At 40.7% G+C, this 15146-nt stretch overlaps 1 protein-coding gene across 1 annotated transcript; it reads right to left on the bottom strand.

Annotated features, from left to right (window-relative positions):
- Positions 1 to 1059: 1059 nt before the first annotated feature.
- On the bottom strand, positions 1060 to 13234 carry SUB1 (SUB1 regulator of transcription). Its single transcript, XM_065406347.1, is given in 6 exon segments — positions 1060 to 1308; positions 6458 to 6566; positions 8865 to 8984; positions 9972 to 10044; positions 13133 to 13146; positions 13148 to 13234. Coding segments are annotated over 6 exon segments (483 nt in total). The 3' UTR covers positions 1060 to 1228.
- Between the last annotated feature and the right edge of the window lie 1912 nt (positions 13235 to 15146).

Here is a 15146-nt window from a genome sequence, read left to right as displayed (position 1 = left end):
TTATGTTGCATCTACACTACCTCACCTCCTACTGAAAAGAAGCATCACTCTACTTCAGATCAGGATGCTGATAGCCAAGTGAAGTTCACTAAAATCATGATCTGCTGTATGCCAGCACCAAACATGCCCTTCCCAAAAGGCTAAAACAACTGTGCACATGTAAGCCACACATGTGGCCTGATCAAGCAATATGGACAGAGCAGAACTGTTTTAGCCCACACTGAAACCTTGGCTAGGCCAGTTTTAACCCCGCTTGGTTCAATCTACACCAACTGTATTATAGCCTCCCGGTAGTTTTAGCCATGCTTAAGCAGGATTGTCGCGTATGACTAAAAGCTCTATCAAGGCAGGGTAAGGGTTCTTGCCAATTAGAATAATCCCTGGATATCAGATAGTATGTTCAAAAACTATTTTAATCTAATGCAAAGCTTGAAAAGAGTAGATAAGTAAGGTTATTACTTCATCTGTTTAAGCTGGGACCTTTGAAATACAATCTTAATAAATCATATTTTGAGGTAAAAATCTTACCATATGTATGTATGCCATACTAAAAATCTAGTGTCTAAGAATAAAGACTAATTATCTTTTCTAAGTCAAATGACCTGCAGAAGAATGAAAAGGAAGAATGTGGCTTGTGTCCAAGTGTTATTGTGGGATAATCACATAAGCTTGTTTAGTGTAATACTTCATGCAAGCAATGCCAAATACCTATGTACTTATCTACATAAGAATAATGTGGTGAATTTTCAAAAACAGTATTTAAGATTATCTACAAAAACTATTTTAATTATTCATTATTTGGACTGAGTTGAATTCTCGAATATAAAAGTTACGAATATTTGCAATAAGGGCAAGGTTTTTTTTAATGTCGCCTGATTAACAGTTAACATGAACATATTTTAACTGAACTGAAACCAAAATTAAAGAAAAGGAGACTAAAAACTGTTAGCTGGAAGGCCACCAACAGCTATGCGTTATATAGTATTACTGGATTGGTTTTTATTTTACAGTGTTGAAAGCAAATCATTCCTTTTTAATAAAGTATGCACAAATAGCCTCACTTAGAATACACTTTTAATGCACATAAAAAAAAAAGTATTCATCTTACAAATTGTTTTGCAATCCAAATATACAATAGCTTGGAAAACAAGTATTTTAGAAAACAAAAGCCAATGTGTAAAAAGACTGCTTAAAACAACTAAAACAGTAAGTTTCTGTATGGCTGTCTTTACAGTTTTCTTACTGCATCATCAATATCGGAAATCTGTTCCTTCAGCTGGCTCCACTGTTCTGGATTTAAAGAAATACCTGAAATGCATTAAAAACAAATCCTTAGTGCAGTATGAAAAACTAAGATCAAGATTTTGTACAACTTTAACAATCTCTGAACCCAAAACAATCTTACTATGATGTCATCAATATTTTCATAACTAACGAACAATGTTAGCTGTAGTGCGTGTTAAATGAATAATTACATTAACTAAAATATCTGACTATTCACTGGAATATTTACATTTAACTTCAGGCTAAACAAGAGGTTAGTCTGTTTATGGATTCTGTTTGGATGTGAGAGGATACAAACTGTAGTGCAGCATCTTTGTAGAAACCCATCCACAGGTGATATGTGAATCACAAGAAGCTACAAATGTAGCTGTGGCCCTGATGGCAGGCTGCACTAAAACTCTGGATGAGCTGGAGAGGCCCAGGCTTCTTTCTTTAGTGTGATAAAAGCCATGTGTTTGTGGACTGAGTTTGCACACACGTTGGTAGATTCAATGGCCAGACAAGACTATAATGATCAACTAGCCTGACCTGTACAACAGGACCCAGTGAACTTTTGCAAAATTCCTAGAGCATAGATGTTTTCTAAAAAGCTAATCTTGATTTCAAAATGGTCAGTGATGGAGAATCCACTATGACCATTGATAAACTGTTCCAATGGTTAGTTACCTCCACTGTTAAAAATTTAAGACTTATCTCCAGTCTGAATTTGGCTAGCTTCAACTTCTAGCCATTGGATTGTGTTACACCTTTCTCGGCTAGACTGAGGAGCCAATTATTAAATACTTGTTCCCCATTCCTTAAAGTCACCCCTTAAGCTTCTTTGTTAAAACTAAATTCTGTACGTTAAGCATGTAAACATTTTTGAAGCAGCACTGTGCTGCACCGTTCTTCTCTCCCACCACACAGAATAGTATGACATTTATCTATATCTTCTCATGCACCAATCTTACTCATGCCTCTACGCATGTTTCTTATACTTTTAACCCATTGTTTATTTAAGGATTTATTCAATTTTGTCTCCATTCATTCAAGGAGCAATCTAGACGCACTTTGGGAAAACCTGTGACAGGACCCAAGGGAAACAGGATCAGGACTTTTTTGGTACCAAATATTTTTATTATTTGAGAATATTAAACATAAGTACTGCTGTTGTCAGCCACCTGTGAACTTTAATCTAAAGGGAAAAAACTTTTCCTACATTCTTTCATGTTTTGGACACCAGCTAGTCTGAACATGCTGTCACACATAGTTTTATCAAATTTTCAGAAAAGACAGGTTTGTTTGGTTTTTTAAAGAATCTTGAACACTTTACTGAAACTGAATATTTGATTTTGCACTGGAAAATATCAAACAGCATTAAGCCCTTTCAGTCAGAAAATATACAAACTGATTTATGAAGCTATCTCAAAATTCTTACCATAGTCACCAACTTCAGTTCTAGATGAACAGACCAACAAAATATCAAGTATTCTAATCTAGCATAGGTTTTCAAAGTGTGCAGATTTCAGTCAAGGCAATTTAAATCAATAGCAGAAAGACAATACTGATTTTAAGATTAGATTTTAGTTTTGTTTCCGAAAGGAAGCATCACATAATTGATAACAGAGAAAACAGTCTATTGATGTAATATTAGTGTTGGCTACATACCTAAAAAAAATTAAGTGATATTTAGGCTATGTCTACACTACATCCTATATCGGTAAAACTTATGCCCACTCAGGGGTGTGAATATTCCACGTCCAAGCAATGTAAGTTACACCAACATAAGCATTCATGTGGACAGCGCTATGTCGGCAGAAGAGCTTCTCCCGCTGACACAGCTTATGCCACTCGTGGAGGTGGGTTTTTTATGGCGACAGGAAAGCTCTCTCCCTTTGGCACAGAGCATCTTCATCAGATGAGCTGCAGCTGTATTGGTACAGCTGCGTTGCTGCAGCACATATAGACATGGTCTTAGTAACATACATGGCTTGTTCCAGCAGCAACTTACTTTACGAAACTTCTTCAGAGAGTTTGTGGTAGTCAAATTTAGTGACTTAACATTTCTGATTTAGTCAACATTTGTTTAGTCATGCTGGATTTACAAAGGGGCTTATGGAGTTAGACACTTTATTCCCACAGAATTTAAATGGGATTTACATGTTTAAGTCATTAGGCTCCACTGAAAATCCTAGCCTGAAACGACAGTACAAGTAAATGTTGTTGGGATTACACCAAAACCAACATGTTAGACTGTTACTGCTTGGCCTCTGCTTTCCCAATTGCTGAAGTAACAAAACCTCAATTGAAACCAAGCTCTAGTGTGATATGTACTAAATCAATAGTAGGTAATGACAAAAACAAGTTTCTTTTTTCAGTTTTAGTAAACTGACTAAATAAATGAGAGAAACTGCACTGAGAAATTTTCTAGAATACAGTGTCTTCATCTGCCACCTGGATTAATTGTTCAAGATAGATTACCTACTTCCTTTACACATTATCAGTTTCTGAAATTAGAACAAAGTAGTCAAGATTTAGATAATGTCGTTTGTACACCTGCAGTAGCTTCAACCCCAGGAGAAAAAAAAAAAAAAAGTTATTTTCTGAGCTCTACATCTGAGAGACTGGCCAGACATTTCCACCAGTCCACGGGTTTAACTTCGCTGAGTTCAGCGGCAACACACATTTTTGGGTGGTTCTCTTCCAGCTCTGAAAAATTATTATAATGTACATGTCATAGCAGCATTCATTTCATTTTTACTTTTAACATCTGTACTGGTACTTTAGATTGAAAATGCAGGAAAGAAAGTTGAATCAAGGAAGTGCTTTACATATCTACAATTTAATTTTGGGTACCGCTGACATTTTTCCTGATCCTTGTCAAAGCTTGAACCATCTCAAACTCTTTGGAAAAAGTTATAAGAAAAATTAGCTCCTTATATGAACCAAGCAATCTTCAACTATGAACTGTTCATTGAGAATACCAATACTGACTACAAAGTAGTCCATGGTTGTTTTGGATGATGAAAATGGATATTTCTTTGACTGTGCACCAAACAAGCGTTCTAACAAGTTCAGTTGTACTGCTGCTGCCAGATGCATCAGATAGTGGTAATGATGAAGCTAACAACAATGCAGAAAGTGGTCATTCATCTCACCTGTATAATTCTAAAATTAACTGCCTGAAAACTTCGTTGACACACAGATAAAGTTGCCCAGTGCTGCCTCGTGCCCTTCCAGAATGTGGAGAGAGTGGCTAAACTTAAACCTCTGAAAACCAGGAAATACAAAGTTAAGGTTGTGTTGCAGGGATGGTGTGTACCTTAACTCTGTCCCTCTCCAGCTGGCAACAGACACTAGGAACGGCTCAGTAAAAATGGTGCCATAAGACACAAGGAAAGATTATGAGAAAGTGCCATTGTTTGTGTTGTGTTCCAGATCTGAATTGCACCACCACTATAAAATATAAATTGGAATAGTCATTGCCTAGTCCCAACCTAAGAGGTTAACAGACGTTGATAGTTTATCTGTACTCAGATAATTCAAAGCAGTTAGTTTTTAAAACTTCACACTTTCAATGGATTTAGTCTGAATTGAGGATTAATAATTGGACATTTCAAGAAATTTAGTTCAAAAAACTGAAAAATTACGTATGGTGTTTTGCTCAAATGATGTTTATACCAGCAGTATAGTAGTTCAACCTGCTTGTGGTTGGTGTTTTACTCCATTGCCTAAGCTAGTTCATACAGAATGTCTGTGTCAAGTTCAAAACTCAGCAGTACAAGGCTGTCAAATCAAAATGGATACCTGGACATCTCTATTATATTATGGATGCCCCACTGCACTGCCACCTTTGATATTCTCTCATGGTCCAGTCCCATGCCCACTGTAGTCAATGGGAGCCTTTCCCTAAACATGAACAGGCACTGAATGGAGCCTTTAATGACAAACTTCTAACCTTCAAACACTTAAAATTCTCATTCAGATGACACGAAATTTCTCTGCTTCTTGTTATAACCCCCCCCCAGGAAAATAACCCAGCAATATTTAACTTTGTTTTTAAATATTTTTCTAAAATGTAATAAAAACACTAACATTACTCACCAAAAGATCCAGAATATTCAGACTGACAGAGAAACAGTATCTTCAATGTCATCCTTGGCATGGGTAGCACACTTTTCAAAATGTTGTTTCATTCCTGCTACCAAGCCCTGCATTGTCTTTGTTACGCTTATACAGCATGTGATCCTTTCTTAATACTTCCAAATGATACAGGAATCTCTTCAAAAATATTCCCATATGGGACTTTTGCATCTTGGAGACACGGTAGGTTGCCCCAAAAAATGTTTAGTACTATAACTTACTGGTATAACACTGTAAAAATTAAACAAAATTTTTCTGCAAAATTTGTATCACAGCAGTTGTGTTTCCACTTTAGTGTTCTCAACTGAACCCTGTTCAGCTCCAAAACTGATAATAGGTTATCATGCAGTTTATTATCTCATGCAATGGTAACTTAAAACTATCTGAGGGAAATAAGAAGTGCTAAGATATTAGAGAAAACGCAACAATTATTCAGTAGCCCAGGTTACAGAATTTTTTTTAATACTTTTCCCATCTATAGTTTCTAAAGAGATAAAATGCAGGCTTGTTTTGATGAATGCTATTTAGACATGGTGCCTAACTTCAATCCACTGCAACACAAACTTTTTTCATTTTAAATTATAAAAATTTAAAGCATAACTTTCAGGCAGATAGTTGTAAATTCAGGTTTAAATTTGCTTTAATTTGTTTAAAAATGGTCTTTTTATTTTTAAGTTACGGGGTTTTATACCCTGTTCTAAAACTGTGGACCATATCCTCATTGCCAAGGAACCAAAATAGACTTTTAGGAGTGGGAGAAGAGAAGGAAAAGGACCAGAACTGCGGCATGTGCCTAGATTCCCTCTTCCCCCCGCCAATATTAATGCTTTCCCATTAAGACATCTTCTAAGTAACTCTAAAATATTTTATCAGGTAAGAAGAAAGTATAATCAAGGCACATTAAAATTTTGCATTAGAATCAAGAATGGCCTCATTATTTAGCTGTGAACCATATGAATCTTCAAGTTAAACAATTTTCCACTTTCCTCAATAAAGCTAAGCTAAATATATTTTAATGCTATGCAACCAATGACACAAAATAGAAGTTCACCTTTTCTGCCAGGTTTCATTTCACCTTCTTGATCCATCCAGTATTCTCTAATATCAATTAGGACTTTCCCTTTAAAGTCACGAACACTGACATACCTCATTTTGCCAATCTGCCAATAAAACAAATCAGAACAATTTAATACATTTTACACAGTACAGGATTATTCATTTTTCTAATCAGCATTAAATACTTTGACATGAGGCACTGCATATTGCTGCCTCTTATTTTAGATTTAAGTAGAAATGATTGGATTAGGTATTTTCCCGAAGAAATATATCAGGACTAATAAGTGATGACAGCATTAATGGATGAAGGACTTAACACATTAAGAGAATTCAGCATTATTTCCTGGAAAAATGGGTGTCCTCAAAAGAAAATTCATGTGTAGGTAAAAGCTGAATGCCTAATAAATACTGCCAACTTAAATTACTGATTCTTTCAGAAAAAAATCCTGCTTCCTCATGCAAAATTTTTTAATGAAACTAGAAAATGCTAAGAGAAGACAATACATTCAAATTTGTTTTCAAGCTATGAGACTAATGAAGATGATAGAAAAGCTATCACCTCCTCCCGCTCTAAATCGGAGTTCATTTCAATGCTTCTAGAAACAAAGATCTGCATGGGTTAAACAAACAAAAACCCTTGAAGTTCTGAATTTACTGGAAAAATTAATGTGGTGGTGGCCACAAGCTCCAAACACACACAGATTGTCTGATGCTTAGCTCAAGGCTAAATCCTCACAGAATTAGAGAATTGGATATCACAACCAAATTAAATCCTAGGTGGCACAAGAAAGCAGATTTCACATCTATATATGGCAAGCAACTGTCTGGTTTTCTCAGATTAATTGCACCTGACAGCACCATTAGAATTTCCAGAAGTCACCCTCTCCACTGTGAAAAACCCCTATGAAGCACTGTATTGGTTCCACTGTTTTCAGACACCAAATTACATTAAAAGAAGCTTAAAAGCACAAACACTTTAATATTGCTTTTCCAGGTAAGCAATTGCTTTACTTGCCATAGGAATTTTTAAGTAATCAAGAATGGGAGGGAACAGTACTTTACCCTACATTTAAGAACCTCCTGCCTATAGGTGCCAAATTCTGAAGTATGTTACAAGTGAAAAGCATTCCAAGATGGGAGACTTTCATTCAACATAAAAAGTAAAAAAATATTTTACTGGTTTTCCTATTAATCTTCATATTTAATTTCAGCACTGATATGCCACTGACATTGCTAACAGACAAAAGTAAGTCCGAACCAGAATCCCAATCTTTGGAAATGTTCTGATTCAAGTCAGATTCTGGATACATCACAGTGTGCTCTATTTTTAAATACAAGGCAGACTGAAGAGCTGATGCAGAATACTAAAGTTCAAGCCCAACTCTCACTTGCTTTGTCCCCCACCCCAAGCTACTTCCTTTGCCAGCACTCATGCCCCATGTTTAGGCTTCTTTTCAGGCCCTTTCACCAAATTCTTCAAAAGCTCCTCCCTCACTCCTTGAGTGGAAAAACCCTGTCCCTTTCTTACTGTCTTAATGCAGGCTCACATCAGGTATTCTCCTCTCCCCAATCTTTCTTGCAATGAGGAAGAGAAAACTGAATCGTTATATTCTTGCTCCTTTCTCAGCACACGGACTGATGTAAGGCTTACAACTCCCAGATATCCTCAGGAACTACAATACCCTGAATGCCTCATTGCAGAAATAGGATAGTATTGAACCCTGGGCCTGTCTTAAAGAGGCCAGCACACTCCGTTGCAAATACCACTAGCAGTTGTCCATGAAGATCTGTTTCAATCGTCTCTGATATTCTGTTAGTAAAAACTGAATCACAGAATAAAGGAGCACATATAAACTGAAGGACAAACTTATCCTGAGACTCTGTCTGGTACAGTGAGAGCTCTGACAGCTGCTCTTGGTCTAGTTGGGTAGACAGAGAAGAAGTCATACTGATTTCTGGGAACCTCTTGTCAAAGTGCCCTGATTAAAAGCATTCCCATATAGATCTGGTTTTGAATTAACATTTACAGCCTAATTATAAATCTATTAATAGAGTTTACAATAGAAATGCCTAACTCTCAAAAAATGACACTATAAACCAAGACAAAATACTGGGAACAAGTGATACAATCAATGAACCAAAGTTAGAATTGAATGGCATAGCATGGATTATTTTACTCTACCAAATCTCATCATTGTTTTTTCTGGGTATCTCACTTTCACTCTAACATTGTAACCATATTTAGCCAAAAGATGACAAGAGATTGAATGCTATGCTATACCTGGATAAAAAACCAAAGCATTCAAAGTTCTCTTCATAAAGATTACAGAATACAAACTACAACATGCTTCCTCAGGAACCCTTCAATCAACAGCCTCTAGAAGTAGCATTACCAATATTACCTGGAACATATTCTCATCTCTGTTGCTGCTTTGTTTAGAGGAAGCTGCACCTTTAGAACTTTCACCAGTCTTTTGTTTCTTTACAGGCTTTTCTGGAGCTGCTTGCTTTTTCCTCTTTGCCTTTAAACCAAAAATACAAAGCACATCCCATTTTATTAGTTATTAAAAGAAGAAATTAGAGGCTGCAAAGAACTATTCTATTATGTAGTTCATCTCACTACCAATACAAGACTTTAATACAGTGAATTTGGGGTGGGATTTTCAGAAGTGCTCTAAGTCAATGGTAAAACTCTCATTGGACTCCAAGAGGAACAGATTTAGGAGAATAAGCACTTTTGTAAACTCTATCTTTTGGAACTCAAAGAAGATCTAAATAAAACTGAGGTGGACAGTACATTTTCTTTTTATACACACACACCTTGCACTTTTTACATCTCCCCAATTCAAGGGAGAGGGAAGGAGAGAAAGAATGTTCCTCTCTCTCTTTTATTCTGACTTTACCATTTTGTTACTAATTTACACACAGCACTCCAAGATCTTCATGCTTCCACACCTTTAGTATCTGCAGTGAACTACAGAATATACATAACAAAATAATACTGTTTTGTCCTATCTACAGAAAACTCAGCCAGCACTTCAAATGCAGAATGCTCACTACAATCATTGTAGCCCAGCGTGTTTATCAACTCTTGATGGGCTTGAGAAGCTAAACAATCATGTTTAGCAACATCAGCTTTCACAGCTGTTTAGGAGGAAAAGAAATGTTAACAGAGCAAGGGAACTAAAATGGTTTAGTATTCTTGCTCTCACCACAGATCTACAGAACTACAAGAACCTTGTGGTTAGATGCCACAAGTGAAATAACAAATGATACAAAGCCAATCAATCTTAAAAAAAAAATAGATTCATTCCATATTTAGAAGCATCTCACCTTCCCACCACTGATCCCAGTTTTAACAAAAGAGCTAGGCAACACAAATAGCATGGTGTACATATTCCATCAGAATTGAATTGCCTCCTAATCAAATCCAGAAGAAGTTTGTTTGGTGTTTTGTTTTTTTTAATTACTAGACTAAAATGCAGTAAACAATTGTGTCCAATATTCACCTTTTTGTCAACTTCACTATCTGAATCACTGGCAGATGAGCTTGAAGACACAAGTTCCTTTGATTTAGGCATTCTGGAGAGAAGAAAGATATTGTGAAAATATCATACCGGAAACACTGCCCTTTATGACTGGAATGCACACCCCAAACCCCTTTGCTAAGCCTCTTCTCTCATCTTATTCAAATATCTCCTATTTGAAGTCAACAGGAAGTGGCAGGAAACTTCAATATATGTCTATCTGAGCAACGTGTGATCTCATTATCACCCTAGTCCTTCATCTCCCTTTCCTTTGATCCATTCCCTTCATTTGTGTACTGTCTCACTTATTTTGAAAGTTCTTCAGGACAAGGACTCAGGGCAGGTCTCCACTTAAACCGCTGCATCAGCAGCAGCTGCACCACTGTAGTGCTTCAGTGAAAACACTACTACACTGACGGGAGAGCTTCTCCTGTCAGTGTAGTTAATCCACTTTTGCAAGAGGCAGTAGCTATGTCAATGGAAGAAGCCCTCCCGTTGACATAGCGCTGTCTACACCAGGGATTAGGTCGGTATAACTACGTCGCTCAGGGGTGTGGATTGTCCAGACACTTGAGGGAGGTAGTTGTACTGATGTACGTTTATAGCGTAGTCCCGGCCTCCGTTTTTACTTGATTTGTGATACACTTAACACATTTTGGGGTGCACAAAATAGTAATAAACTGCTCAGTCTAAGGCTAGGTCTACACTAAGGGGGGGGGGTCGATTTAAGATACGCAAATTCAGGTACGCGAATAGCGTAGCTGAATTCGGCGTATCCTATTCGATTTTCCCCACTGTGAGGACGGCAGCAAATCGACCGCCGCGGCTCCCCCGTCGACAGCACTTACTCCTCCTGACGAGGTGGGAGTAAGAGCGTCGATTCGGGGATCGATTTATCAGTCTAGATGAGACTCGATAAATCGATCCCCCCCGAGAGATCGATTTCTACCCGCCGATCCGGGCGGGTAGTGTAGACTAGCCCTGAGTTACTAAGGATTTAATTTATTATCAAAACAAACTGAAGTTTTCAATTAATGTCACAAAACATATGGGTACAGCATTATCTAGCAAATGACTCCCTTCACTCTTATGTATTGTTATTTTGTCTACTTTGATTTCCAGGTCACAGAATGACAAGTACTGGTAAACAGATACAGAACCATCATTATAAACTTTTCTACCTATGTTTCAAGAAATTAAAAGAAAATATGGTGTTGCGGTTAAGCCACATTTAGGTGAGAATATCTAAAATTGTATTCTCAGTTCTGCCACATATTTCCTAGGTGATCTCAGGCAAACCACTTACGGCCCAATTTTCATTAGTTAGGCATGCATGGAAATCCCTATCTTTTTGAAGGCATACTGCCAGATGCGTATACTCTGCAAACCTATCGATATAGTATATGAACATCTAGTATTCCATGTAGAGAAGAGGCATAGGAAGGATTCTAATTAATTGCTTTTAATACCTTTCCAGCTTTTGAAAGAACAAAGCAGAAAAGTATGTTATAAAGGGGAATAGTTGGTAAGGAAGGAACTATAGTGGGAGATTGGGGAGTATGTGGACTACTGGTTTATGTCAAGTAAGGGGAGGATGACTATCAGGGCAATAACATAGTACAAGGAAGTGTTTTAGGATGAAGGCACAATAATATATGGCATGGGTAGCCAAACTGGCTCATGAGCAGCATGTGGCTCTTTTACAGTTAAAAAGTGTGGCTCATGGAGCCCCCCCACTCGCCACCTACCAGACTTGGTGGGGAGCGAGGAGGCTCAGGACCTCTGCCTTACAGCAGGGTGGCGGGGTAGGGGCTTCTATCCAATAGGGAGGGGACCTCAGGGCTTCAACCCCATGCGGCAGGCCTGTCCTGGCTTTCGAACTTCTAAAGGTTGTCTTCTGTGGCTCAGGGGGTCAATAAGTTTGGCCACCCCTGACATATGGAATGAATACATGTGGGGAAAGAACAGTGTCAGGTGAAAAAGCAGCCAACATGAGGGGAAATGGAACACAGGTGAGGAGGAGGAGGGAGAATAGGAAACTGGAATGTGCTGGGGGTTACAAAAGGGATGAGAGAAAAAAACGGTCTGCCATGTTATAGGGTTGGAAATGTGTTGAAGAGGGGCAGGACCCACTACGTGGGTGGGGAACAGGATGAAAGAAGGTAGGCCAGTGAGTCTGATACAGTGTGCAGGCAACAGTACAGAATTTTTTAAAGGGGGGGGGCGGGGGGGAAGATGGCAAAAGGTGCATGAAGGGAAGAAGAAGGAATGGGCACCAAGAATGAGAATGGGGTGAGGGGGATAGAGAACCAATGGGGAATAATATAGGGGATGGGTTCAGATTAGGGAGAGATCATATGGAGTAACAGGGCAATGGAGATCGAATGGGTCACTCAGAGGCAAGGTTATCTAGTATATAAGGATGGGATACGGGTCACAAGGTGGGAGTGGATATGGGGCACCCAAAGGAAAATGGGGTGGAGGGGAGTCACTGAAAGGGGAATGGAGGGAGATGAGACTGGACAGGTCACTGAGTAGAGAATGGGGGACAGCCTACAAACACAGCAGAGAAAGGGGGGAGGCGGTTCCCAGCCGCCATTTTCTCCCTCGTTCAGACGCTCCCCTCCCCCCAATGACTAGAGAATGGGGCAAAGGCGGGACGGGTTAAGAAAGGGAGACGCGACACCGAATCACTGAGGGCGGACCGGGTGGGTGACGGGGGCGGCTCACAGCGTGGGGGGCGGCCGTCATGTCATGTCATGGAGTGGAGAACGGGAGTGGGTCGCGCAGTGGGGGATGGGGGTAGGCGGTTCCCCGCCGCCATTTTCTCCCTCGTTTGGATGAGCTTTCTTTGCCCCCCAAACATGGCAGCGTCTCCTGACGCAGCGCCCCCACAACGGTGACCGGGAGAAGGTCTTCCTACCCCACGGCACTGGGCAGAGCAGGAGCTCGGCGGGAATCCCGCGGGCCGAGCCTTCCCCAGCGTTCGAGACGCGGCGGCTCATCCTCCCGCCTGGTCCGAGCGCTGAGCTGCCAGACCACCCCTCCCCCGGCACGACAGGCCCGGAGCTGGGGGGGAGGGGGATATAAGATGGCGGCGGCCCCCCGGGGGGGAGGGGGCGCGAGAGCGATGCGATACTCACGTCCCGCTCACTCTGCGTGCTGCTCTCTTCTCCGAAGCACACCACCACTAAGAGAAGCGGAAATGTCGCAACCGGCAAGCCCCACCCGCCTGCCTGCGTCATTGCGTCACGTAGGGTACTCCGAAGGCGGGGGTGTTTAAAGAGGAAGGAAGCGTCTCTTTATTCCCAGCCACGAGGCGCCATGGGCGGCCCTGTGCTGCTCTCCCCGGCCTAGAAGGGACCAAGCCCAGAGAACGGGCATCGTCCCTCTTCTCCTCGCCCCCCCGGCAGGAAGCTGAGCCCTATTCACCCCCTTCAGTTGTGGGGTGAGCGTAAAAGCCCCTTTGTGCAGGGCCTGTCTTGGTCTCCCCGCACCCTAAATTGAAGGGAGACTGGACACATCAAGAGCAGGGACTCTGGGGCCAGATTCCCCTTGCACAGCAGGGGCATCTCAGCCCCCTTGGTAGCTGGGGGACTACTAACACTATGCCACCCTGCTGATAATCTCAGCACATTTGGGGAGTAAACTAGTTTCACAGCCTTCAGCAGTAGCCTTTCCAACCTGTGTCACGGCTATCACAGAGCGGTAGCTTGCAGCTGCATGGCTCTTGGGGCCCTATCACTTACCCTTGAGACTTTGTCCTTGTCTAAGAAGTCTCTAGGTCGTAGAGTTGCAAATAGAACCTTCCAAATGTGAACAGATGCAGTGCCATCCTACAGTCAACATCTAAACATGCAGTAGCTCTAAAAGATTCCCTCATTCATCCTAATAGGTGTTAATTCTGAATGCTAGTGACAATTTAAGTGCTAGTTTAGTGATGAAATAGAGCTGTGCTGAGTTTCAGGGGAACATGTAGTATCATCAGTTGCAGAGTTGTACCAACTGCCCTACTGATAGAAGACAATGTTCCAAGGCTGTCACCTTCCACAAGCACTAAATTCAATGGGAAAAGCAACAGAGGGTCCTGTGGCACCTTTAAGACTAACAGAAGTATTGGGAGCATAAGCTTTCGTGGGTAAGAACCTCACTTCTTCAGATGCAAGTCTGAAAACGCTTGCATCTGAAGAAGTGAGGTTCTTACCCACGAAAGCTTATGCTCCCAATACTTCTGTTAGTCTTAAAGGTGCCACAGGACCCTCTGTTGCTTTTTACAGATTCATACTAACACAGCTACCCCTCTGATAAATTCAATGGCTGAGCCATTACAAACATTGAATCTATCTCCCCTTGTAAGTATTCTCACACTTCTTATCAAACTGTCTGTACTGAGCTATCTTGATTATCACTTCAAAAGTTCCCCCCCCCTTACTTAATTGGCCTCTCAGAGTTGGTAAGACAACTCCCACCTGTTCATGCTCTCTGTATATGTGTGTATATATATATCTCCTCAATATATGTTCCACTCTATATGCATCCGAAGAAGTGGGCTGTAGCCCACGAAAGCTTATGCTCTAATAAATTTGTTAGTCTCTAAGGTGCCACAAGTACTCCTGTTCTTTTTACTATTACTTTATGAAGCTTCGGCAACAGTCTTGGGTAGGGTGATCAGATAGCAAGTGTGAAAAAATTGGGACGGGGTGGGGGATAATAGGTGCTTATATAAGTAAAAGCCCAAAAAATCAGGACTGTCCCTATAAAATCGGGACATCTGGTCACCCTAGTCCTGAGTGGCAGGGCTCAGGGCCCAGGCTTCAACTCCATGTGGCAGGGCTTTGGCTCTCTGCCCTGGGCCACAGCAAGTCTTATTGCTGGCCCTGCTGGGCAGGCCCCCTGAAACCTGCTCACACACACCCAGAGGCCCTCAGACCCCTGGTTGAGAACTACTAACTTAGAACCTCCTCTGTACAAGAATACAGCATGCACACCATTATGGGTATGTCTACATTGCAGCTGGGAGCAAGGTGCCCAGCCTAAGCAGACAGACTCACGCGAGCTCCACTCAAGCTAGTACACTAAAAATAGCAGCATGGTGTGGTTATTGCAGTTCAGGCTCTCAAGGGTCTGAGTCGCCTCGGAAGTGGTAACGTCCACACT

This window comes from Emys orbicularis, chromosome 6, assembly GCF_028017835.1.
Source record: "Emys orbicularis isolate rEmyOrb1 chromosome 6, rEmyOrb1.hap1, whole genome shotgun sequence".
NCBI classification, from domain to species: Eukaryota; Metazoa; Chordata; order Testudines; family Emydidae; genus Emys; species Emys orbicularis.
Note: the sequence above shows the minus strand (reverse complement) of the source record. Positions and strands in the feature narration are given on the sequence as shown.